At 38.3% G+C, this 23,672-nt stretch overlaps 3 protein-coding genes across 7 annotated transcripts; 1 reads left to right on the top strand and 2 right to left on the bottom strand.

Moving 5' to 3' along the window:
- Positions 1-4,863: 4,863 nt before the first annotated feature.
- Vha16 (vacuolar H+ ATP synthase 16 kDa proteolipid subunit) lies at positions 4,864-12,088 on the bottom strand. The gene is made up of 3 exons (XM_031993208.2): positions 11,746-12,088; positions 9,166-9,355; positions 4,864-8,747 (listed from the first exon to the last, which is right to left on the bottom strand). The coding sequence occupies exons 1-3, from the start codon at positions 11,819-11,821 to the stop codon at positions 8,543-8,545; spliced, it is 471 nt and encodes a 156-aa protein (XP_031849068.1). The 5' UTR covers positions 11,822-12,088; the 3' UTR covers positions 4,864-8,542.
- Positions 12,089-12,423: 335 nt separating this feature from the next.
- Positions 12,424-17,123, top strand: LOC116434608 (periodic tryptophan protein 2 homolog). The gene is made up of 16 exons (XM_031993179.2): positions 12,424-12,591; positions 12,840-13,015; positions 13,278-13,390; positions 13,473-13,567; positions 13,645-13,773; positions 13,853-14,123; positions 14,197-14,381; positions 14,475-14,715; positions 14,799-15,303; positions 15,374-15,711; positions 15,829-15,976; positions 16,063-16,240; positions 16,321-16,464; positions 16,537-16,611; positions 16,684-16,903; positions 16,975-17,123. Exons 2-16 carry the CDS (start codon positions 12,998-13,000, stop codon positions 17,111-17,113), a joined length of 2,799 nt encoding a protein of 932 aa, XP_031849039.1. The 5' UTR covers positions 12,424-12,591; positions 12,840-12,997; the 3' UTR covers positions 17,114-17,123.
- A 222-nt stretch (positions 17,124-17,345) lies between these two features.
- On the bottom strand, positions 17,346-22,985 carry alka (glycine receptor subunit alpha alkaliphile). 5 transcript variants are annotated; one of them, XM_031993190.2, is made up of 9 exons: positions 22,337-22,985; positions 22,203-22,267; positions 20,283-20,385; positions 19,759-19,913; positions 19,217-19,372; positions 18,483-18,623; positions 18,185-18,414; positions 17,755-17,895; positions 17,346-17,600 (listed from the first exon to the last, which is right to left on the bottom strand). In XM_031993190.2, the coding sequence occupies exons 1-9, from the start codon at positions 22,411-22,413 to the stop codon at positions 17,346-17,348; spliced, it is 1,323 nt and encodes a 440-aa protein (XP_031849050.1). In that variant the 5' UTR covers positions 22,414-22,985. The 5 variants fall into 5 exon arrangements, with proteins under 5 accessions (XP_031849050.1, XP_031849059.1, XP_031849062.1 ...); XM_031993199.2 differs by having other exon boundaries at positions 17,779-17,895; XM_031993202.2 differs by having other exon boundaries at positions 19,759-19,889.
- Positions 22,986-23,672: the final 687 nt, after the last annotated feature.

Genomic DNA, 23,672 nt, shown 5'->3' with positions numbered 1-23,672 from the left:
CTTAAGGTTTCGTGAAAGGAATGATTCGAATAATTGATACGATTGAATGATTATATTACGATAATGTATCCTGAACGAGAACGAGCAAAAGAGGTAAAACTAATGTAACCGAAAGTGAAATAAAAGCATTCAGAGAGAGTGTGCTGGGAGAAAGGAAGAAAGAGAAAGAGAAGAACGTATTCATACGTCGTTGACTTCTGTTTGTTTCTGCTCTAACTGTTAACACTTAAACGACCACCTAAAAGAAACAATAACTACAACCTCCATTATCTTCAATCGAATTCAATGAATTCGGTTAGGAACTCTGTTTTCTAAAAACAAGAATCGTATTTGAATTGCAAAACTTACTAAACGAAAGAAAAGATGAACAAAAAGCAATGCTAAGTAAACGAGAGATCTGATTCGGTTGGCTAATTAACACTAGAACTACCGAGGATTAATACGACTGATATGTAATCTCATAAAAATTCTAACAGATTAGTTTCGGTTTCTTCATTTATTATAGTACTCAAGTCAAAGCTATTTACTTTCAAGATCATCTCGAATATTTATTTCAATAATTGTGAAACAATCGAAACCATTTTGACTGGTAGATCTAGTGTTAAGTACGATTCCCGCGAGTGCGACAAGATGGCCGCCAGAATTTCAGTAGCGCCTACGTTCAGAGCAATACTAAGTCAAACATACTGAAAATATACATAATATTGAAAAATTCTGTCGACAAATTAGAGGTCCCGAAGTCGTAGTATGTATACTCGGTTTTGTTTTCCTTTTTCGCGAAGGAGATACACGAGCCCGAAGACCCATAGTGCACCGTTCGATGCGTTTGAGAGTCGACTGGCTAATTTCAACGTAAACTTATCGGACCACGTTGCATCATTTCCAACGAGGACACCGTACGGTTTCCAAACTGTGCTCCCCGTGCACGCAACGCGAGTTGTATACGAAAGATAGCCGTAGATATGTGTGTCAACTCGAATAATACGCGATAACGCACGTCGCATTTCGTCCACGGTCGACGCTGTGCTTCGGAAAACGCAGCAGCTATGCTACGTATCCCTATTCTGGCAGAACGAGGATACGCCTCGCGAAAACCAATGATTCTTTTGTTCAAATTAAACGATACTTTGAGAAATTGAATATTGTAACTTTCGAGGCACGAATGATTAACACGTTGACTGCCATAGATGGAGAAAAATACTTAGTAACACTGTGATACTGAATCAATAATTATTTCCAATATCATTTGCCTTCGTTGTTAAAGAATATATCGCAAAATTCGAAATCTGCATTATGAGTCAACGAGTTAATGTTTCGTTAATCAAACGTTGACTGCTACGAGAATTTCCAGCGTTTCGAATAGTGATATTCTTCAATAACAGGCAAATGATATTGAAAGCAATTAATGATTTAGTATTACAGTAGTCACGCTACGATCCACTTGTGTTAGTTTCATTTCAAGCTTTTCAATTGTTCAGCAATTTGGGAGCTGAATCGGATGACTATAGTAAACTCAATTAAACGTTTTAACATTTCATAGATCACCGTGTAATAATGATTCAATCGAACGATCTAGTATTAAATTTCTCTATTATTAGTATTAAGTGAAACTTCCCGGAATTCCATTCGATGATTTACCAATGCAAAAGGTACTGTCATTGTTCTTCCAAAGCAGCGATATGTATCATACGTGTGAACAGCAACACGATTCGATTACATATATCAATTAATACATATATAATTATATATATATTTATACTATATTATATTCGATTGTATATATAATATATATAAATACATATATATATACACATAAGTACGCGTTTTTATAATCTCCGACTTGTACCTACACGAATAAGAGAGAAGAAGGAAGAAAAAAAACATACAAAAGGAAGAATACAAGCGAAGCTGAACCAGCAGCGTCTAACGATCGCTAACGAACTTTTCCGAATACCTTGCGGTATCGCCGAACCGGTCGCCGCTGAAATATAAATTACAATACATCAAATAAAACTAATCACAGACCCATCTCGATATACATATATATAGATATATATATTTCCTCAAGTATTTACAGATACCACGCGAGATCGTGATAATTCGAAATGATCCGCTAAGTCAACACGTAAGTACGCGTGCCACGTCACCAAAGAAAAAGAAAAAACTCAAACGTACGTCGCACGTTTGCCATGATCAACCGTTCGAGTCCCGAGCGGCGCAATGGCGGCTCCGCGCGGCGCCGCCTAAAAGCGCCAGTATCGATCAGCGGAATCAGATGAAGCTCAATTAGTTCTCTTCTAATTATTCACTCTCGTCGCTCGTCTAAGAACAATGTAACTATTTCAAACGTTATTGTAAAAATAGAAAAACAATTCAGTTTCTAAACGCACCGAGTTTTCCTGAAAACCCATGGGACTCGAACGGTCGACACCGTAGAACTACCATAGAAATGGCCGATTTCGAGGTTCCGTTTCGCGATTCGCTACGAATAACAGAAACCATTGAAACGAAGTCTAACGGTATAGAGATCTTGGATTCTGAATCAAGGGGAATTTGTACTTTCACGATTCCTCTATGAACGCTCGGGACCAGACGCATTTCCGGTAGTTCCAGCGTTTAACAGCATTGTTCGTCGTCGGATTAATCGTTCGATAAATACGGGGCGTTCGGTGAATCTCCATTTCGGAGACACGCCACGCGAATTTCCGTCCGTCGTGCGTCGTGTGCGCGAACCCGTTCGTACGAGGTTGCGTTGCGTAACGGACGAGCACGCGTGCACGTATTATGCGCGCCTCTGTTATACGAATTTCGTGTCGAAACGAGGAGAGAAAAAAAATAAAAGGAAACGCGACGCGACGCTCCGGACTGCGAATTGAATTTTCAACGTAGCCCGAATGCGTTACGTAAACAATAACTGTACATCCGCAGGCGAGGAACGAGGCGATCCGTAATCAAACAGACGTAACCGATAACCTTGTTTCCCTTCGATGCGTAACCTGTTAACCGGTCGTTTTCCTCGATCGTCAACACTTACCGGCGCTTTATCGTTCGGATAGAATTGCTTCGAGAGGATTCTGTTGGAATCGGCGGGGACTGTTGTGCAACTCGTCTCGATCGTTGCATAATTAAGGAAACAAAGTGTCCTTTTTGCTGCCGGATCGGACGCGAACGTTTGAACCCTCTATGAGCCGAATTTTTGATTGTAATTGTAACGAAGTCTATGGAAAATTAATCACACGTTCGTGGATGTGAATGCTATAGTATTGTCATTGTGATACCAATGACTTGGATGCTAGAACATTGACATTTATAAGCCACATTGTTAACAATTCAATTCTAGATAGCCTTTTTTAAATTGAATGAATTTTAACTGTCGGAGAACTAATTTGCATTGTTTCTATTTTTATAGATATGAAGATTATTTTTATTGTGTTCTACTCTTGGAGAATTATTCTTGTTTATCCGCCGTAAAGTAATTTGTGTCGAATATTCGTTTACCTCCGATCAGAGTCATTAGAGTTTTATAGCAGTAATTACCTAGTTAATTAGAGATTACGACAGAAAGCTGGATTATTTCCAATTTTTTCAGTCTTACTGTCCGCGAACGTGTTAACAATATATTTGGTAGTTTGAAGTGAATTACATAATTACATAATTATTGTAGTTAATTACATAATTTGATTCATTACTTTGCAAGATGAAGTTAAACAGGATGCTAATATAGTGTGACTTGAAAGTTACGTGGGCCTATAGAGGGTTAATACGTTGACTGCCACGAGAATTTCGAATTTAGAAATACATGTTCTTTTGTAACAAAGGCAAATGGTATTGGAAATAATTATTGACACATTGAATGCCATGATGGCCACAACTAAATTGAATTGCAATAGTTTGAGATTTCTATGTTCTAAATAATGGTACCTTGTGCAGTGGCATTCAGCTGAACGTGCAATATTAACAATGCAATTCAATCAGATACTTTATCTTTTCCATTTCGTGAAGTTTTCTGATGATTTATCAATACGTTGCACAAGGTATTGTCATTGTTCCAAAGATGTGTATCATACCTGTCAACAACACGATTCGATTACATATATTAATATATATATAATAATATAAAATATAATATAAATATATATATATATATTATATATTATATATATATTTATATATATTATATAATATTATATTATATTGTATATATAATACATATAAATATGAATTTTTACCAATCACCGACGACCATCACAGCAATCAACGTGTCAACGACCTCCATCCCCGGTTAACAAGTCGAAACTCATTCAAAGTGACCAACCTCAACGGAAGTAAGCTACATCGATCAATAATTCGTCTCCCAATTTCTCCCTACGCACAGAAACATCTCAACTTCTACCTTCGACGTTGCGTCGAAAACAATATCTCCACGTTCGTTAAATTGAATGGCAGTGATAAAAAATGGATCATCACCAAAGGACCTCCTAACTTAACCCCTAAATGAAACAGAAAATCTCATTCTCAAGAACAATCTCTTAAACAATATTCTTCATCTGTTAACCGGAGAAACACTGTCCCAAATCATCCTCGCTCATCTCACAAATATTCTATTCTCAACAAATCATCGTTTATTTACCATAAAATAATTCCTCTCGAGTACCTTCGACCAGCATCGACTCTAGCATACACAAATCGCCCAGTTAACAGATCAAAGATTACGACAGAAAGCTGGATCGCGTCCAACACGTTTAATTAGAGGTACCCCTTAATTAACGCGTCCGATAATACGCACGTGCGAGTTGTGTCCCCGGCGCGTGCGACAACATCTAGGTTATAATTCCAATGACGAAAGTGAGTACCGATACATACTTCGTTTGTCCAAATTAAATTTTTATTAAACACGGTTTTTTCTGTAACATCGAGGACGAATCATAACATAAATAATCATTATCATCATTATTGATCAGTATCACTTTTTTTTCTTTACTTCACGCTCAACAATGAGTCTATTCTGTTCTTCTTCGTTTCTTTCTTTTTTTTTTCTTAATCGCTTTTCATTTTAGTAACACTGGAAGATAGTACTTGGGGGCGGCGGCGGCAACGGCGGTAACAGCGATCTCTACGTGCCTTACTTTTCGTTCTCCTTAATCCTCTCGCATTTCACAATTACTTTCTCTCTCTCTCTCTCTCTCTCTCTCTGCACACAATTCTCTGGCCGTCTCACTCGCGCTACACTTTTGGACACGTATTCCACGCACACACATGTACATCTACTGCGCGTCGTGCGGTTACACTTTATCTCGGCTACACAACGTTTTGGTATACAATAACACCTAACCTAATCTCTAGTCTAACTCTTCTTCGTTTTAAGTCGTACAAGTGTAAAGCATGGCGGTGATATATACATTACACGCGCTCAATTTATGATTACGTAGACTGCGGATGTTGGAATGCCTTTATCGCGTACATACATATATATATATACATATATCGTGGTATACATATACATACATATACACACACACATATTTCACGAGACACAATAATACAAGTTGAAATTTCAAGAAATCTCTTTATTAGAATTCCGTATACCGAAATCGAGTATACGATCGATGTCCGTAACAATGGGGATCCGTGTGTGAAACATTATGCATCAACACCCGCAGCTCAATGATTAGATAGCAGATGTTTAATTATCGTTACTAGACACAGGAAGGTAGGGATTAAAGGTGGGGCAGGGAAGATTGGTAATTGGCATATAGTATATTCGTGTGCTTGTAATCTTGTCGAATATATGTATGTTTTTTTTCTTTTTTATCCAAGTGGTTTCGTTAAATGAAAAACGTTCACACAAACATTCTCTCTCGTACTCTCTCTCGCTTTCTTTCTCTCTCTCACTCTTTCTCTCGTTGCAGAAAGCCATACCACCACCGCTCCCCGGCTCGCTATTTTTGCGATTCGCTGGTCACGCTGGTTATGAGTTCCTTCAAGAGGCTCTTGACATTTCTTCCATTTCCGTTACACGCCGTTTTGTGTTCCATTTCGTTTCGTTACTTGTAGGTTTTACTTTGAGAAAAATTGTCGTTGTTGAGAATTCGAAAGGGCAATTCGATCTTTTAACTTGTCGGCTTATCTGTTCTTTTATTATGATGACTTTGTGTTTGTGTACGTGTGTACGTGTGTCTGTACATATGTATACGTATCTAGCAGGTAAATATGTGTACATATGTATGGATTCTATATAGGTGCATTTTCAAGCGAGATCTAGCGGCGATCGACGAAAAGAATGGTATCAAGAAAGGCTAAACGACATCCGCTTAATGGTATTCTTTCACGGACGTTGGTTGCGAAACAGCGTAGTGGTAACTCTCGTTTGCCGCTCGTTACTTAAACCGAAGGTTATTCCGTGACGTGTTTATACGGTGTTACAGTCTGTTCAACGTAAGATCGGAGCGGCTGGCCATGTGACTCAGACACTGTTGCGAAGCAAACGTTATCTGCTGAGAAGAGAACCATCAAAATGAGTTCCTTTTTGTAGTGTACAAAATGCATTACAGAGTAGACATATATGTGATACAAAACAAGAATCTTTGATAAAAATTTACTAGATATAAATGAAATTTGAAACAACTGAGAAAGGAAAATGAATTCCTAATATACCAAAGTGCATTACAGAATAGACATATATGTGAAAAATTATTCATACAAATTTACTGGTTGAATATAAATGAATAGACCAAAAATAAACAGCCATCTTTGCTCGCCGCTCCAACCTTAGGTTCAACAAACAGTTCTAAGTTCTCCGGTTCTCCCCCGGAAATGCGCCTACACGTTGAGCTTGGTTGTTCTCGTCGTTAGATAGAAAATACTGCGCAATCATAAAATTTGGCAAGCGGACGCAACCGATATTTTTCTGATCCTCGAGATTGTGATGATCTTCTGGTTACGGGGAGAGGTGGTGGCCGGTCGGGGATGGCCGGTGCAAGGGGTCCGTCGCCAGCTCCCATGGCGGCGGGCCCCGTCGAGGAAATTCTGTGTGCATTTGTCCTACGGCTGCCCTCCGTTAACGCATCGTTGAAAAATGATGCGCAAAATGCGAAATGTCGAACACACTTGAAATTGTGAATTGTTCTCTCCTCCGGAAACAATTTAATCCTTGTCGTTGCGCCGTCACAAGCGCCCGCTCGCCTGCACTGAACGAACTTATTATGGAATGTACAAATTATTATTTTACTTTACGTTTTTTTTTTTTACCACATTATCTCGTAACCCTTTCTCTTAGGTAGTCATGCACCGCTGGAACGTATAGAATCAGCTTTCTTATCAGCTTCGCATGCTTTTGCCGCTTCATTGACATATATATACATACGCACAGAACATATTTGAATATGTATATTCATAGATATAGATATATATATATGTCAGCAATGAGACGCGAGATAACGTATGTTCCATCATAGAGAAGGGAATCACCGCCGGCCTATGCGGTCATCCGAACCAATTCATGTTGAATCATACACCGTTGCTCATTGCATGGTTCTCCTGATACGTCCAGCAGCCACTGAATTGACTTAATACTATCATGTATCTGTCCATTGTCTACTCACATTCATTTCATTCTTATTTATTTTTTTTTCTTTGTTTGTTTGTTTCCCCCTCTAAAACTTTATATCCCACATACTATATTTTGTGTCTTATAGCTTCTTCGATTGTACAATATCCATGGGTTTTCTTTCTCGTTCCTTTCCCTTTGTTCTCCACTGTGAAATTACAGTTTTTGTACAACCTTCGCGTTTCAATGCTGCATTCCCCGCGCGCGGGTATCGCGCGCTCTCTCTCTCCGTTTTTCGGACACGGATATTTGCAATATCTGTATGCTGCCGTTTCAATTGCATTTTTTAATACATAATTGTGCTAAATATTCTTTTATCAATAACATTTTTTTCCTTTATACACTCAGTAGAGCCGATTATCTTACTTGATAATTCAATGTCAAACTACGCTACAAATGATTACTATACAGTGAAAGAGAAATGTTCGGCATGGGGTAACGGGGTCTTTTTTTTTCTCAGTGTAAACTCCCTGTCGCCTGTCGCTTTTTCGATTCTTCTGTACACACGCATCCTCTTCCTGCAAGACTGATGTGATGTTTCCGTTTTCCTCTTGACTTAACAGGTTTTTTTTTGTTCAATTAAGATTTGCTGTTGTTGTTGGTGTTGTGGTTTTCATTTTGTTTCGTCTCGTTGCAACACGCTTGCAGTATTTTCAAATGGTTTTTTTGTATTCGCTTTGTGTAATATGAATTATGTTATTTCTTAAATGCTCGGACTCTAATAGATCTGAACTTTAATACAGACTTACAGAAGGATGCTTGGATGACTCGATGTGAGTATGCATGGAAAAATGTGTTTTAAGTAAAATGTCGAAACAAGTCGTAATATATATATATATGTATATACATATACATATATATATATGTATATATAATAGTCGGGGAGCGCTGTTGGTTGCAGGCGACGAGTCTTGCATTCCTGCCATTAACATTCGTTTACTTGGTATACAAGTAGATGGCAACGATGAGACCGTAGAGACCCAATACTTCCGCGAAGATTAGAATCAAGATCATACCGACAAACAGACGAGGCTGTTGAGCGGTACCTCTCACACCTGCATCACCAACAATACCAATGGCAAATCCAGCAGCTAGACCAGAAAAACCTACCGCTAAGCCAGCACCCAGGTGAATAAAACCCCTAGAGTAAAAAGACCAAAAAAATTGCTTGTTAACTCTATGAGAAGAAAGTAATAGTTGATCGTATATATATATGTACAAATTGAACGTTAAATGAAGCAACAGAAGGTAGAACTAGTTAAGCCCCTATTTAGTCCAGTAGAATATTAATAGTCAAGCGTTGGCTAAATGTTTTCAGTATCTATAAGATATAAAGGCTATAAATATTTATATTATTTCTAGAATAATATATCTTGTAGTAAAGAGTATTTGTAAGTTTTTTTTCTGTATTATACTACATTGTGGTTTCGTCGAGCTACAGCGTATGTAATTCAAGTTAAACAGACAGAGACAGAGAGAGAGAGAAAGAAAGAAAGAGAGAAAGAGAGAAAGAGAGAGAGGGGGAGAGAGAGAGTGAGATTATAGAAATTGTAACATACCTGAAAAGAGAATAGTTTTTGGGTTCCTCTAAACTTCCAGCAATGAGAACAGCTACTACAAGACCGTAAATGGCAATGATACCCGCCATAACAACAGGAATGATAGATTTCATGATAAGTTCTGGCCTCATGACAGACATTGCTGCAATTCCTGTGCCTGATTTTGCTGTGCCATACGCTGCTCCCAGAGCTGTAAGTAAATGAAGCAAGACATTGCATTTATTTTATTCACGAGGAGACATCAACGAAAGATTTACTAGACAGCATTGCGAGTATATTGGCAACAGTTACAATAACATACCCACTACACATGACACGCCATAAGCCTGTAAAATTAATGGAGGTAGCATTTAAAAGAGAAAATATATCTTCAATATTAAAAAGTTACACACTTTTCATTAATACATTGTTCCAAGAACATTTTACTGATAGATGTAAACAACAAAACCACATTCCCTTTGTTAACTGCCTGGTAAAACAGATAAGAAGTATGATAAGGATATCATTGTCAACTATATACCAACATTTGCTCAATTCTAAATTATCAAATACCATTCACCCGTAATTAGTCTCAAAAACGATGAAAAGACCAATAAATATTTTCTCAGAGTAAAAAGATTGTTAAATATATATTAATCTTTCTCAACATCTCTTTAATTCCTCGCAATGAACGTACAATAAAAATTTGATTCATAAAATACAATCTCCATTAACCAGAATAAAATGGCACCTTGAATCATTCAATCTTCAATTCAACAAATTCCATCATAACTTTTCATTTTTAATTCCCCTATAAACCGCCGAAAAAATTCGTAATTCGATATCGGGGCGATCGATTTTTCACAGTCGAACCGGGAATGCCCCTCGAAACGGTGGCCCGTGAAGAGCTATCGATCTCGTTTAATATTGATCCCGACGACGAGGTCACGGACCTGATTTCGTTTCATATACATCCCGGCATTTATCGTTAATATTCCCGGACGATATTTCGGGCTGTCCAGAAGGAAAAGCTATACATCTACGATTCCAGTGGCGACGAATTGTTCCGGCTGGGCTGGAAATCGTAGTCACATGATTCTCACGTTGGCAGTCACATGATAATAATGTAAGTCCCATCCCGTGAGTAGGGGGCGTGGCACGGCCACGGGACACCGATAGTTACACGATTTTATCCTTTAACAGTCTCTAATATCCGTACACTCTGTCGGGATTGAAACGGATTACCAGAAGACGGAAAGGAAAAAAAAGAAGATTCTTCCGAATATTTCAGATTCGAGTGAACCGGGAATCGAAACGGTTTGCCAAGTCGAATTTCTGGTTCGTCTGGTTGGCCTAGGATCAACATTTTATGCATTTCGATGGAGTCCTCGTGCGCCGTTCGTTCGTCGGTCAATTTTCCTCGTGTGCCGCCGTCCATTCAAGACTGGCGCACACGGGAAAAGGGAGATTCGTATTGATTTCCTTGATAGGGACAGAGAGACGCTCGAAAACTTGAATCCTGAAGAGCTTCCAGGCTCGAGCAATTTACGAATGTACAATTACACGTTTCCAATTATTTCTCTCTGAAAGATTCTTATCTAAAGACAATTCGACAAGTCCTTAATGAAATATCTATGAGAATGTCTTGTTTTATATATTTTATACAGATAAAGTGCCATTTTTGAATATTCTGTGATCGAATTTAGGAAGCTGGTTTTTTATTTAATTTTTTTCAGGGTTAAATACTGTGTTCCTGAGCTCATTCTTATACGTCGAGTGAATGGCACTCGAATCGATTAAACCGAGATCGATGGCCACCGATAATATATCGATTGTCCGTCGGAATCTTCCGCTGCGACCCGTTTAATCCTGCGATACCGTTCCTTCTGACGGCGGACCCTTTCATTGAAAAGCTGGTCAATGAGGTCAGACATTACGAAATAACGGGTGGCCAGGCCGAACGCCGCGAACGCGTTTCTCTCGTAATGTAAAATTAAGCTCGACGGCCGGTTGGACCGCGTTTACGGAACATTACGAAATCCCAGATCTACGTGCCTAGAAAAATGGCGGTTCGAAATTGAATCTGTATCCTTGACATCTTCGGCGGTTTCGTTGGGATTGGAACGCGCGACATCTCGTATATATATATGTATATGTATATACATATAATAATATATATTGTATATAATACATGTATCTATATACGTATTATATATAAAATATATATATTTCTGTATTTATCACGGCTTGACAGAAACGTTTGACAAAAATGAGAAACGTAATTTCACGGTCGAAGGATCGATTCTAGAAACGGTTAATCGGCGATCGAGTACGATCGGTATAGTGAACCGAATCCGATCGATCCGTTGAACGTTAGATTTTGATACAGGGTCCATTCGATTTTCACGATTCGCCGTGTTTTCGATACTTTTGGGCTGCCCGTGGCAAAGAAAATGGCGTGCTTGTACGAGGAAGTGAATCGAAGCTCCGGACAGCGTTCAATGAATCATCGTCATCGGTGACGGCGGAGAATTTCATTCTTGACAGATAGAAAGATCGTCGGGCTCGCAACCAGGCTAAGGCCAAACAACTGAGACTCACCAGAAAATATGATGGCTGAGGCGGCGCCCATCACGCCGAAGAAGGGCCCGTAAATAGGATTTTCTTCCGTTGCCATCTTTACGTTCTTGTTCAAGACTTCACCAGCGTAAATCCAAGGATTCTACACGAGTATTTATAGGTTGGTCGAAACGCGACGACAATCCCGACCAGGAGCGATCTTTACTCGCGCTCACTTCGCTAAACTAGTGTCCACTGTCAAATATGGCCTACCGTACAGTAGTGCGGGTCATGTGACGAGTGACGAGTGAGAGAAGAAGAGACTGGCCGTCGCTCGCGGATGTCTATGCGGTTGCTATTGGTTCGCGACTGCGGGCTGCACCGTCGGAAGCGAATCCCGTCGGGCGTTTCATCTTTTATATCTGACGTCAAGCCGCTCTATAGGTCCCCTAGCGGCGGCTCTGCGCACACCGACTGCGCACCCTCTTGTGTCCCGAACCGCGTGACATGCGTTTCCTGTCCTTTTTCTTATTTATGCGAAACTTTTATTTCCCCGAATTTAGCCGGATATCGTTAAATATTCCCGTGGAAATGATGTTTCCCGTCGGACGGTATATTCTATCGCGGGGACCCGATACTTTTAGGTTATCTCGACGGGACGTGCGAAAGCATGTGACCAAATTCAAACGTAGCTGAGCAAACACGTTTCCAGTGGAAAGAATTAATTGATGTTAAAATGTTCCTGGCTGACTTCTGCAGGGGAATTTTTCAGATTTTTCCGACGATTTTTAGGAGTAACTTTGTTAATATATATGTATATATATATACTTGTATATTTATGGGAGGAATTTAATCGATACGAGGGCAGGAGTTTTTAGTTGAATTTTTGTAAGTCAATTTGTGAGATCATGTGTATGCATAAGTAGTTTATTGTCTAGTAATTGGTATAACATTCTGTATGTTCAGGCTCAATCTGAAAATATTGTTTTTGGAACTCCCCTAGTAATTGTTCTATATCAATTTAACGACTTCGTTAGACGTTTTATGTTGATATTTAATATTCGCTGTTTTGAACATGACGTTGCTGTTCAGATTTATATTAAACTAATTCGGATTTGGATTTTTGGTATTTCCAGCCAACACCTTAATTTCAAACACGTGATCGGACATGCGGATGACCGGAAGTCGTGCTACGGAGTTTGTAGCATGCTTGATTCAAATGTCATGTTAAACGTGTTTCGGTGAAGTCGGAAGATATTGTTGGGAAATCCGTGTATAAACGTATTTAGCAATCATGAGATTCGCATATAAGGTGAGAAGAATATTTTTAACAAAGATTTTTGAGAATAAAGTGGCACTGGTTTTATTGTAACTATGTTAACCCTGTGCATTATGTTTCTAACCTAATCCGGTAATGTTTTTGTACTCTATGTTGTGATTGTTAATTTATATACTTAATAATACTGACTAACACCTGTTAGTATGGCAGTCTGTCTATTTTAAAAATGATTTGGAAAACTGTACTTGTTTGTTGACTATGAATTTTTTATATGACATGTATATCTTTTTTGCAGTTTTCTAATTTGTTAGGCACAGTCTATCATAAAGGAGATTTATTATTCTCTCCAGATGGATCAACTGTTATTAGTCCCGTGGGAAACAGGATAACTATATATGATTTAAAGAAGTAAGTATCAGAAAAGTAGCATTGTTATATTTATGAAGGAAAGAATTGATTCATTAAATAATCACTACATTATACATTTCAGTAACAAGTCTAATACGTTACCTGTTGAAAGCAGATATAATTATACTTGTATCGATTTATCACCTAATGGATCTATGTTACTTGCAGTTAATCAACGTAAAACTATTGTCTTTATCTTTGCATATTTGTGTAGTTGTAAGAATTTATTATAATTTATTAATTTTTCATTGTAGAGGGTAATCTACATGTCATTAGCATGGTAAGCAAAATGGTAATACATACATATAAATTTAAACGTCGTGTTAGACGCATAAAGTTCTCCCCAGATGGTAAACATTTTGCAGTATGTAAAGAAAATAATGGTAAGGTTTTACAATAATCTACATGATTGAAATATTTATAACTTTCATACCAATACTTTATGATTGATCATCTTTTCAGTATTTATTTTTAATGCTCCTGGCTTACAAACCGGGACATATAATCCATTTATCATGGAACGGGTGTTTCATGGTGCTATTGGTGACACAACTTGTCTTAGTTGGTCGTATGATTCAAGAATGCTTGCTGTCGGTGCTAGAGACAATGCTACAAAAGTATATAGCTTAGAGAAATTTGCGAATTTTAAATGTATTAACCTTGGTAGCCATTCTGATGTTATTGTAGCATGTTTCTTTGAGAAAAATAGTTATGATTTAACCACAATCAGTAGGTAAGTGCATACATCGAGTATAATTCAAGAATGTTTTATTATCTCATTGGCCATAACCATTTATTGGTTCCAGAAATGGTCAACTGTCTATTTGGGAATGTTCAATTTCCGCGGATGAGTTAGTACCATGGGAGCCTCGGGTTAAAAGAGCCAAGCCTCAAACAGATAGTGATGTAGAGGATGATTTTGATTTTGAGAAAGCTATTGAGAAAACTGAGAAACAGATTAAAGCTCTTGAGCGGAAGTTACAACGTCCAGGTAAATTTTTTCTTCAAATAAATATATTATCTGTAGTTCTAGTTCAAACTTTTCAGTCGATTCAACTATTCCAACTGGTTTGTTGTATTTTAGAAGATTCTCCGGAAAGCGATGAGGACCTTGATTTCGAAATTAAGCCAAAAATGAAAAAGTTCCGTTATAAACAATTATGCCGTCATTACTTAGCTAACGTCGTACAAAAGAAGCAAGATGAAAGAGTATCGCTAACTGCGGCTGCATACCACAAGGAGACGAATATCCTAGTAGTCGGGTTTAACAACGGTTCATTTTATTTATATGAAATGCCTGACGTTAATATGATTCATTCTCTCAGGTATTAACTACTGTAATAATTCATTCATTCATTACGATAGAATAATATTCAATAGTAAACATTTCTCTACATTTTCGTTTCAGTATATCAGATCAGTATGTTTCATCGATTGCAATCAATTCGACTGGAGACTGGATAGCTCTAGGGTGTTCCTCGGCTGGACAATTATTAGTATGGGAGTGGCAAAGTGAAACATATGCGATGAAACAGCAGGGCCACAGTAACAATATGAATTGTCTGGCGTACAGTCCAGATGGCCAGTACATTGTTACTGGAGGCGACGACGGGAAAGTGAAATTGTGGAATACAGTGAACGGATTTTGTTCTGTCACGTTTCGCGAGCACACCTCGGCGGTGACAGGTGTTTTGTTCAGCCATAACAGGAAATTTATCGTTTCCGCCTCGTACGATGGAACGGCCAGAGCATATGACTTGGCAAGGTACAGGAATTTTCGAACTCTTACTTCACCGCGACCGGTCCAATTCTCCTGCATTACTTTAGATTCAAGCGACGAGTTTCTTGCAGCAGGAGGTCAAGATTTCTTTGAGATTTATTTGTGGAGCATTAAACTAGGCACTCTCTTAGAGGTATATAGTTAATAACTATTTCCAAATTATCCTGCAATTCCGATAACCGTTATATACATCCTTTAAACAGGTGATGAGCGGACACGAAGGCCCAGTAGTTAGTATAGCATTTAATCCAAGTGCTACTAGCACAGAAATGGTATCCGTATCTTGGGATAAAACATTGAAGGTATGGAATGCAATTGAAAACGGTTCCGAACACGAAACAATAAAGCTAACGTCGGATGGTCTGTATGTTGCTTACAAACCGAACGGCGAGGAAGTGGCAGTTGCTACTCTGGATGGGCAGATTTCGTTTTTCAATTGCAAAACAGCGACGCAAACAGGTAGCATCGAAGGAAGGAATGATCTAGGCAGTGGCAGATCCAGGACTGATATGATTACTGCGAAAAAGAGTTTACAGGGGAAGTTAGTATACAAATGATATAATGTATATTATATAATATACTATACTATAGTAACTATAATAAATGTTAGTATACATACGTTTCCTTAGAATTGTCCTAATGAAAAATCGGTTTTCAGAGCTTTCAATAACTTATGTTACTCGGCCGATGGATCGTGCATACTAGCTGGTGGGCAGTCTAAACATATATGTATCTATAATGTTAAAGAATGTTTGCTCGTTAAGAAATTCGTTGTAACTCAGAACAGATCCTTGGATGGAGTTGATGTAAGTGATGGCATTATTTTGAACGGTTAGTGGTTCACATAAAATTAGTTTAACTTGAAAGTAATGGGACTGATGTTCGTGTACAGGATATTATAAGTAGGCGACATATATCAGAGTTTGGTAACAGAGCGTTAGTCGAATACCGCGGACCGAACGAAGGTGGGAATGTAATGCTGAGATTACCCGGGGTCAAGAAAGGCGACATGGCGAGCAGAAACCTGAGGCCGGAAGTGAGAGTGTACGGTTTACAATTCTCTCCAACAGGTAGAATCACTCTGTAATTTTATCTCAGAATTTCGTTTATGGAACAGTTTTATAAAAATCCAAAATATATGATTGCATAGGACAAGCTTGGGCTGCAGCTACGACAGAGGGTCTACTGATATATGCGTTGGACGTTGGCATGGTATTTGATCCGTTCGAATTGGAACTAGGGATCACACCGGAAACCGTAAAAATTACTTTGAATGAAAAGGCATACGCAAAAGGTGGATTATCTTTATCCTTGATTCTGAGAAAATTTATTGGCATCTATTGGTATTAACGGTAAATATTTTCAGCACTGATGATGGCTTTGAAACTGAATGAGAAGCTGCTGATAAAGTGTGTCTTAGAAACAATTCCCATCGAGAATAGTAAGTTTGGAATAAATAGACTTATCTGTATTCGTACAATGAAGATTCATTTACTATGGATTTTATTTTCAGTTGAGTTAATAGTCGCATCTTTGCCCGACATTTATGTGGAAAGAGTACTGAAGTTCATCGCGTCGGAATTAGAATTGACGAGGCATATACATTTTTATCTCATTTGGGTCGAGACTATATTGACAATCCACGGTCATAAAATAAATTCAGCGCTTCAAATGCCGATATTACTGATGCTACAGAAAAACATGCAGAGGAAATACGATGAGCTCAGTAAAATGTCGGTTATTTACATAATTTTATATAATAGTTGTTTAATCAGACGGATTCATTTTCTTCTTCTAATTGCAGATGCGATTACAATCAGTATACAATGAGTTATTTGCAAAAGGTGGGTGAACGTAAAGCTAAAGCGTCTGTTAAGTCGGAGAAGATGGAAGAAGATGAGGAATCGGAACGGTCGTCAGTCGAGGAGATGGAGGTCGACTGAAATCGAACACGTATGATCTCATTGATGATTATTAGTCGAATGAAAGCTTCGCACATTTGTACATAGTATACATAAGATAAGATTTAATTTTATACATATTTTATTTAGGTAATTAAATGTATACTTAAAAAAGAACTCACAAGCATTTTGTCGCTCACAATTCTTCGATCCAACTATATTACATTTGTACCATTAATTAGACTCCTCCCGTCCATTGCGGTTATCCGAGAGTTCACGTAGCTTTCTTAAGCAACAGAATTGGCCAGTACAAAACCATGAACAGCAAGAACAGTATAGGGAAACCTATTCTACTGTAAGTGTCGATTATTTGCGACCGCGTCTTGCGCGCCCGTAAAATCTGATACTCAGAGTCCAGCCACGCAGTTTGCAGAAGGTGTTTGCTGCCAGCCCTCTTCTTCTTGGTTTTGGATATGTAAGGCGTGTCGTAGTCCCAAATGCTTTGATTTTTATCCATACTGAATAGGCGCTAAGAAGAAATAGTACAGAATCATCAAGACATCGTTGAATCTATTGTACAAAGAACATGAAATATATTCTTATAATGAAGATTTATAATGAAGAAGTCTCAGAGAATGTTTATAATATACTATTAGTAGCCCGCTATTAACTATTATACAAACTGTTGGATAATGCCGGGACATTACTGATGTCTGTAGGTCGTATTTCAGCTGATACTGCAAGTCCAGCACCTTGACCACCACGAATTCACCCAATGCGGCGAACACGAACATCATACAGCCAGCCATCCAAACATCCAACGCCTGAAAATCCAGATATCAACATGCCTACTTCCACATTCTTCAATCTTTTCAATTACAGTAACATTTATGAATTTATAAAATCTTCAAAATCAAAGTTAACGTTGAACACTCTTAACGTTCACAAATCTACAAGGTATCCAAAATTCCAGTCATTCAAAAACAGTGTCTACATTTTAAACTGCTATTAACTGCTCTAACTATTTCCAGCGTCAAGTGGCAACCTTACTGGACACCACCCAGCTCCCACGACCCAATCAGAATCCAACGAGGTTGATCAAAGGAGACTCACTTTCACGTAGGCGACCGGAGGAATGTCGCTCTTGAGACCAGTGAACATGGTGACCAGAGTGAGCATGCTAGTCACTAGCAAAGCCACCCTGCCCGGGATGGCATCCAAGCCCAGCCAGAAGCTGAACCAAGAGAGCATCACAACCAGCGTCGATGGTGCGAACGTTTGTATCAGATGATGCCCGATCTGCCTCTCGAACCGGAAGTAAACCACCAACCGCGAGAAATTCCCTGCGAAACGAAAGGACACTTCACCGGGTGAGCCCCTAAGCATTGGTCCATCGAAACTGGCAACATACCGCTTTTCTCCAGCATGTAGTCGACGGTCTCCTCGGACACTATCGGCTTACCGATGTCATACTGCAACAACTTCAATTCCGGGTTCACCGTAACGCCGCCCGCGCCCCATTTCAGCCGCAGCTTCTGTTTGTGATAGGAAACTGTCGCAGTTTGCCGAATTAATGCGGGGCATCTAGTAATACTCGGTTTTCTTTGATGGAGTCTTTTTGATAGAGTCTACTAATCTTTAACAAGTACCGAATGGACTTAAAAAGTAAAATAACTTTCCAGCGCTAGTGGTTAACGCTAAAACTACCGAGCATTTAATACTATTAATATGCAATTCCTAGAAAAATTGTAATAATAGATTATTTTCAATTTCTTCAGACATTCATTATAGACTCTAGTGAAACTATTTATTTTCAAAATCATTTTGAATTTTCTAGTAGTTCCAATATTAAAGAGATTATAAATTGTCAATGAATATAGAGTCCTTTAGTTTACACTAGGAGATTAACATTAAGTCACTGGTGACGAATGTAAGTCAAGGGTTTAAGAGATGATTTTGCGAAAGCGGCGAACAGTTTGTATCCATCGTTTCATTGTGCTGTGCTCATTGGCGCGTGGTTAATACGCGTGATCTAGTTCGATAGAATTTAGTGGCTACTTAATAAAGTGTGGTGCTGGTAAGTCGCAAACGGTACCGGAATAACGAGCCTCGTAGCGGGTTTTGTTTTGGTTATCGACGACTTACAGCTTTCTATGTAGATGGGACAGATCTGTATGTCCATCGGGTACAGCTGGAATTCCATCTGGCAGGCGATGATCGCGTGCATTCGTGCCGAATACTTGACGGTCTTGTTCCTGTACAGCGTCACCGAGGAGAATTTGTGATTCAACGCGGCGATTTCTGAAATCGAACAGCATCAGCACAATGGTACGATGAATCGTACGGTATTCAGATATAATAAATTATAGTTTCTAACAATAATAATAATAATAATAAGAAGAAGAAGAAGAAGAAGAATAGGAATAATAAGAAAAAGAAGAATAAGAATAATAATGATAATAATAGTAATAAGATGAAGAATAATAATAATGATAATAATAATAATAATAAGAAGAAGAATAAGAATAATAATGATAATAATAATAATAAGAAGAAGAATAATGATACTAATAATAAGAATAAGAATAATAATGATAACAATAATCAGTGGTTAATTCCCGACAACTTTAATATTAAGCACAATTTAGTAGTGATATAATTAATAGAATATTTACCGTAAAACTTACCGGAAACTTTCGCGTTCAAGAAGTAGAGGTCCGGTTGCCACAGGCTGTCGAAGAAGTCAGGTGGCAAGGTGACATAATCGTCGCCCTCCTCAAAAATGTATTCCGGCATGTCCAGTCGGGATTCTATCCAACTTTCGCGTACGAACATGTCCACGCTGTTTTAATATCAATATCTTTTCGTCGGTGTTGTGCAAGCAACGAAATTAGCATGTAATTATGTTCGAGCAACGAATAGATTAACGTGTGTCAGTGAACAGATTCACTTCTGCTTGTTATAGTCTTATTTACTATTTTCATTCTATTCATTATTCTATGTTTCATTCATCGTTTATTATTTTATACTATTTTATTCAGTTATTTATTTACAGTTGTTTCAATTTTATTATTAATCTGATAATATAAAATATTCGAATTTGCTTTTCATGATGAAAAAATGGTACTTTGACTACTGGAGATAGAACAAATGACGAAGTAATCAATGAAACGATTCAAGTTGCTCGAACAAATTGAATGTTTCGGCTCACCGGAAGTCCATGTCCTCAACGTTGATCGAGTTGATGTCCGCCACGAAAATGTTGAAGTCGACCAGCACAGGCATGCCTTGCTTCGACGGTGGCCTAATTTCTGCTTGAATCATTGGCACGAATGTTAATTTGACCGTACACGGAATTCATTAATAAAATTGCAACTTAGTTTCAGGCAGGACGAAGCTGGATAGTAAATCCTTGGCATTCTTTGCTCGTGACTCGAGATACGTTTAGTGGAGAAAATCTTTTGCTACGATAGAACCTCGATCATCTGAACTAATTCTGATCAAGATGGATAATTGAATAGTAGTGGAGCCTCTATTATTCGAATCAGTTGGGACTAAAATGGCTTGAATGATCAAATAATTTGAGTAACTATTAATATAGTAATTAATGCAATAGTTTGTAATAAATATTAGGATAAATAGTAATAATAGTTTGAATAACTGAACCAACTAGGACCAACATGATTCGAATAGTCAAATAGTTTAGATAATTGAATACCATACACTACCTCGATTATCTCTACTAATTAGTACCTAGATAACTCAGATAAACCAATACTAAAGTAAACAATATAGTCACAAAAACAATTGGAAAACCATGGTTCTAATGATCCACAGTTCAGACAATCAAGATTCATTATCTGAACCAACTAGGACCAACATAATTGAATAGTCAAATAGTTTAGATGGTCTCAACCAATTAGTACCTAGATAATCCAAACAAACCAACACTAAGTAACAATGTAACCATAAAAACAACTGAAAAACCACTCCAACGATTAACAATTCAATCAAGATTCTACTGTACTCAGTCGCATCGACCCTCACAGTTCACTGCTGCCTGAAATCCGGAGGCAGCCTCTATCCGCCAACAGGGCAGCGTGAACTAGTTTCCCCATAATCGTAGAAAGTCGATTGATTTGTGGTCGTCGCGGCGATCAGGGTTTCTATATACACCAGATGCCCGGTACTTTTTGGGAAACCAGGACAGCTCATAAATTATCCTTCGATGTCCATTCTCTTTGGAGACCGCACGCACGATTGCCGATCGCGTGAATATTTATGCAAACAGTGGACATTCATTTTATATTTAGACAAAAATTAGGAACCGAGGTCAAATTCGAAACACTTCCGCCAGTTTGCTAAACTCATCCGCAAACTGGATTTCAATGAAGCATCTGTCCCGCGTGTATAAAACCCGTTTAACGATCGATTCACGGTACAACGGATGTCGCGAATAGATCGTTAATCAATCATTCGGTTTGTTGATCGCAATTTTGCCTGTATTGTCCGGCTTAAATTGACAATTAATCTTGACGCGTGACCACGATCATGATTCAAATTTATATCGAGTGATTTATACTTCAAATTATTCCAATTTCCCATTGCATCTGAGAAATACGACATATTCAATTGTTGCTCTAAATTAATCGATGACAGAAGAGTCATATATAATTTGAATGTAAGAGGATCGAGTGACAATTATGCTAGAAATTCTGTTGACAGTCGCAGGACTTTGACGCGTTACGAGAAAACTAGGGGTTGAAAATCATTTAATGAGGCATAAGCGTCTCTATCGCGCTTCTCCGTTGCACTGCCTAAAATGTCAGTCTATCGGTTCGTAGAATCAAATGAAGCTTGTTTATTTCTTTTCTTAGAAAAGCTAATTCTTCGCTTTATTAACCCTTTGCACTCTTAGACTTGATTCGATGCAGTAAAACTGTTAAATTTGGTATTCAACGTTGAACTGTACATAATGTACATATTATATATTATAATATAAGTTAAGTTATATTATAATATATAATACAAGTTAAGTTATAGATCTCCTCTGTCCTAGAATTCACGACTTCAGTCTAAACTTTCCCCGTGAATTCATCGAATTCGCGGTTTCATCGAATGGAATACAGACCTTTCACGTAATGCTCCGGCAGGACGATGCCAGTTTTCACGGTGGAGTCCTTGGCGTCATCGGCGCTGCGAAAACAAAGGAAAGTTACGTCGGCTCGCCGCGAACCGATTTCCCCTCGGATCGATCGGTTTTACCTGTCGTTCGATCGCACTTCCGTGAACAGGTTCAGCCATGAGTAACAGAGCACGGCCAGGACCGCGTTCTTCATCATACGATTTCGACAACTGCCGCGTCGCGTACCGAGCGACCGTCATCATCGCTCTTCGGCCAGGCCCGCAATTAATCTATTACCCGGCAGTAGTTACACGCAATCTACTTCAATTGCAAATATCGCTGAATACTTCGATCCGGTTATTCGCTTTCCTACAGTTGCGTAACAATTCGGTGGCCGCGAGGATGCTCCTTCGACGACGCCCACTTGCGTCACCTTCTGCGTTTGTCCGCTCGCTGGCAGCTCTGGATGCAACGGACATTCCGTTTGTTCCTTCCATTGTTAATCCTTGGCATTTTAGATTGTTTTGTAATCTATCAGGAACTAATTTTTATAGTATTCTTGGAGAATATTAGAAATGCTACAATATTGATGCTAAGAAGAACAATGTTTTTGCAATAACAAATGTTAAATAGTGTGGTCGTTACATTTTCCCAGTTCTAGACAAATGTCTATCTCAGATCAGTCTATGAAAAAAATAAGAATGAATAATTAGAAGGAAAAGAAACAAATAAGCTTCATCTGATTCTACGAACCGATAGGCTGCCATTTTTAGACAATGTAGCAGAAGCGCCATCTTGTCGCTTGGGACTGAAACGGTTAGTATAGTCACTTGAGCCGTTTATTATTAGCTAATATTATCAGGTAATCTTTTAGGTTTATTATTAAGTTTATTATTATTATTATAGGTAATCTTATCAGGTTTATTATTAGGTTTATTATTATTATTATTATAGGTAATCTTATCAAGTTTATTATTGGTTAGCTTCGTTTCTCTGAAATGTACAGATGAAGATGATGAAGATGAAGTTCAATTATATACCTTAATTAATTAATAGGGAAAAGGAAACTACGCTGATCTCTTGTTTTAGTAATTCAATCATTTATTTATGACTTGGTATTCCAAACATAAAAACTTTATCTCCCTAAAATGACATTAGTCCGTAAAAGATTCCATAGAACGATTATAATTTGAATAATTAGTCTTTCGTTACAGTTCTGTTATTAGACATTTACACCAGTCCTATTTCCCAGTCTGTTCATTCCTCGGATTAACACGGATTTACGATCTTACAGATAATGAATCATTAAAGTCGGTAACTGTTACACGATCTAAACGTTTCCGTCGTCGCTCTTTGATTGATTCTCATCTAATAACACTCCGCGTCTAGGAGTTATTTACGACCGAATCAACTATCGACTCTCCTTTTTCTCTTAGCGCGAAACTGCGTTTGATGCGCGTTTGGAGCACCGTTTTA

The sequence above is a fragment of the Nomia melanderi genome, chromosome 10 (genome assembly GCF_051020985.1).
Source record: "Nomia melanderi isolate GNS246 chromosome 10, iyNomMela1, whole genome shotgun sequence".
Lineage (NCBI taxonomy): Eukaryota > Metazoa > Arthropoda > Insecta > Hymenoptera > Halictidae > Nomia > Nomia melanderi.
The sequence above is the reverse complement of the archived record's forward strand: the minus strand, read 5'-3'. Positions and strand labels throughout refer to the sequence as shown.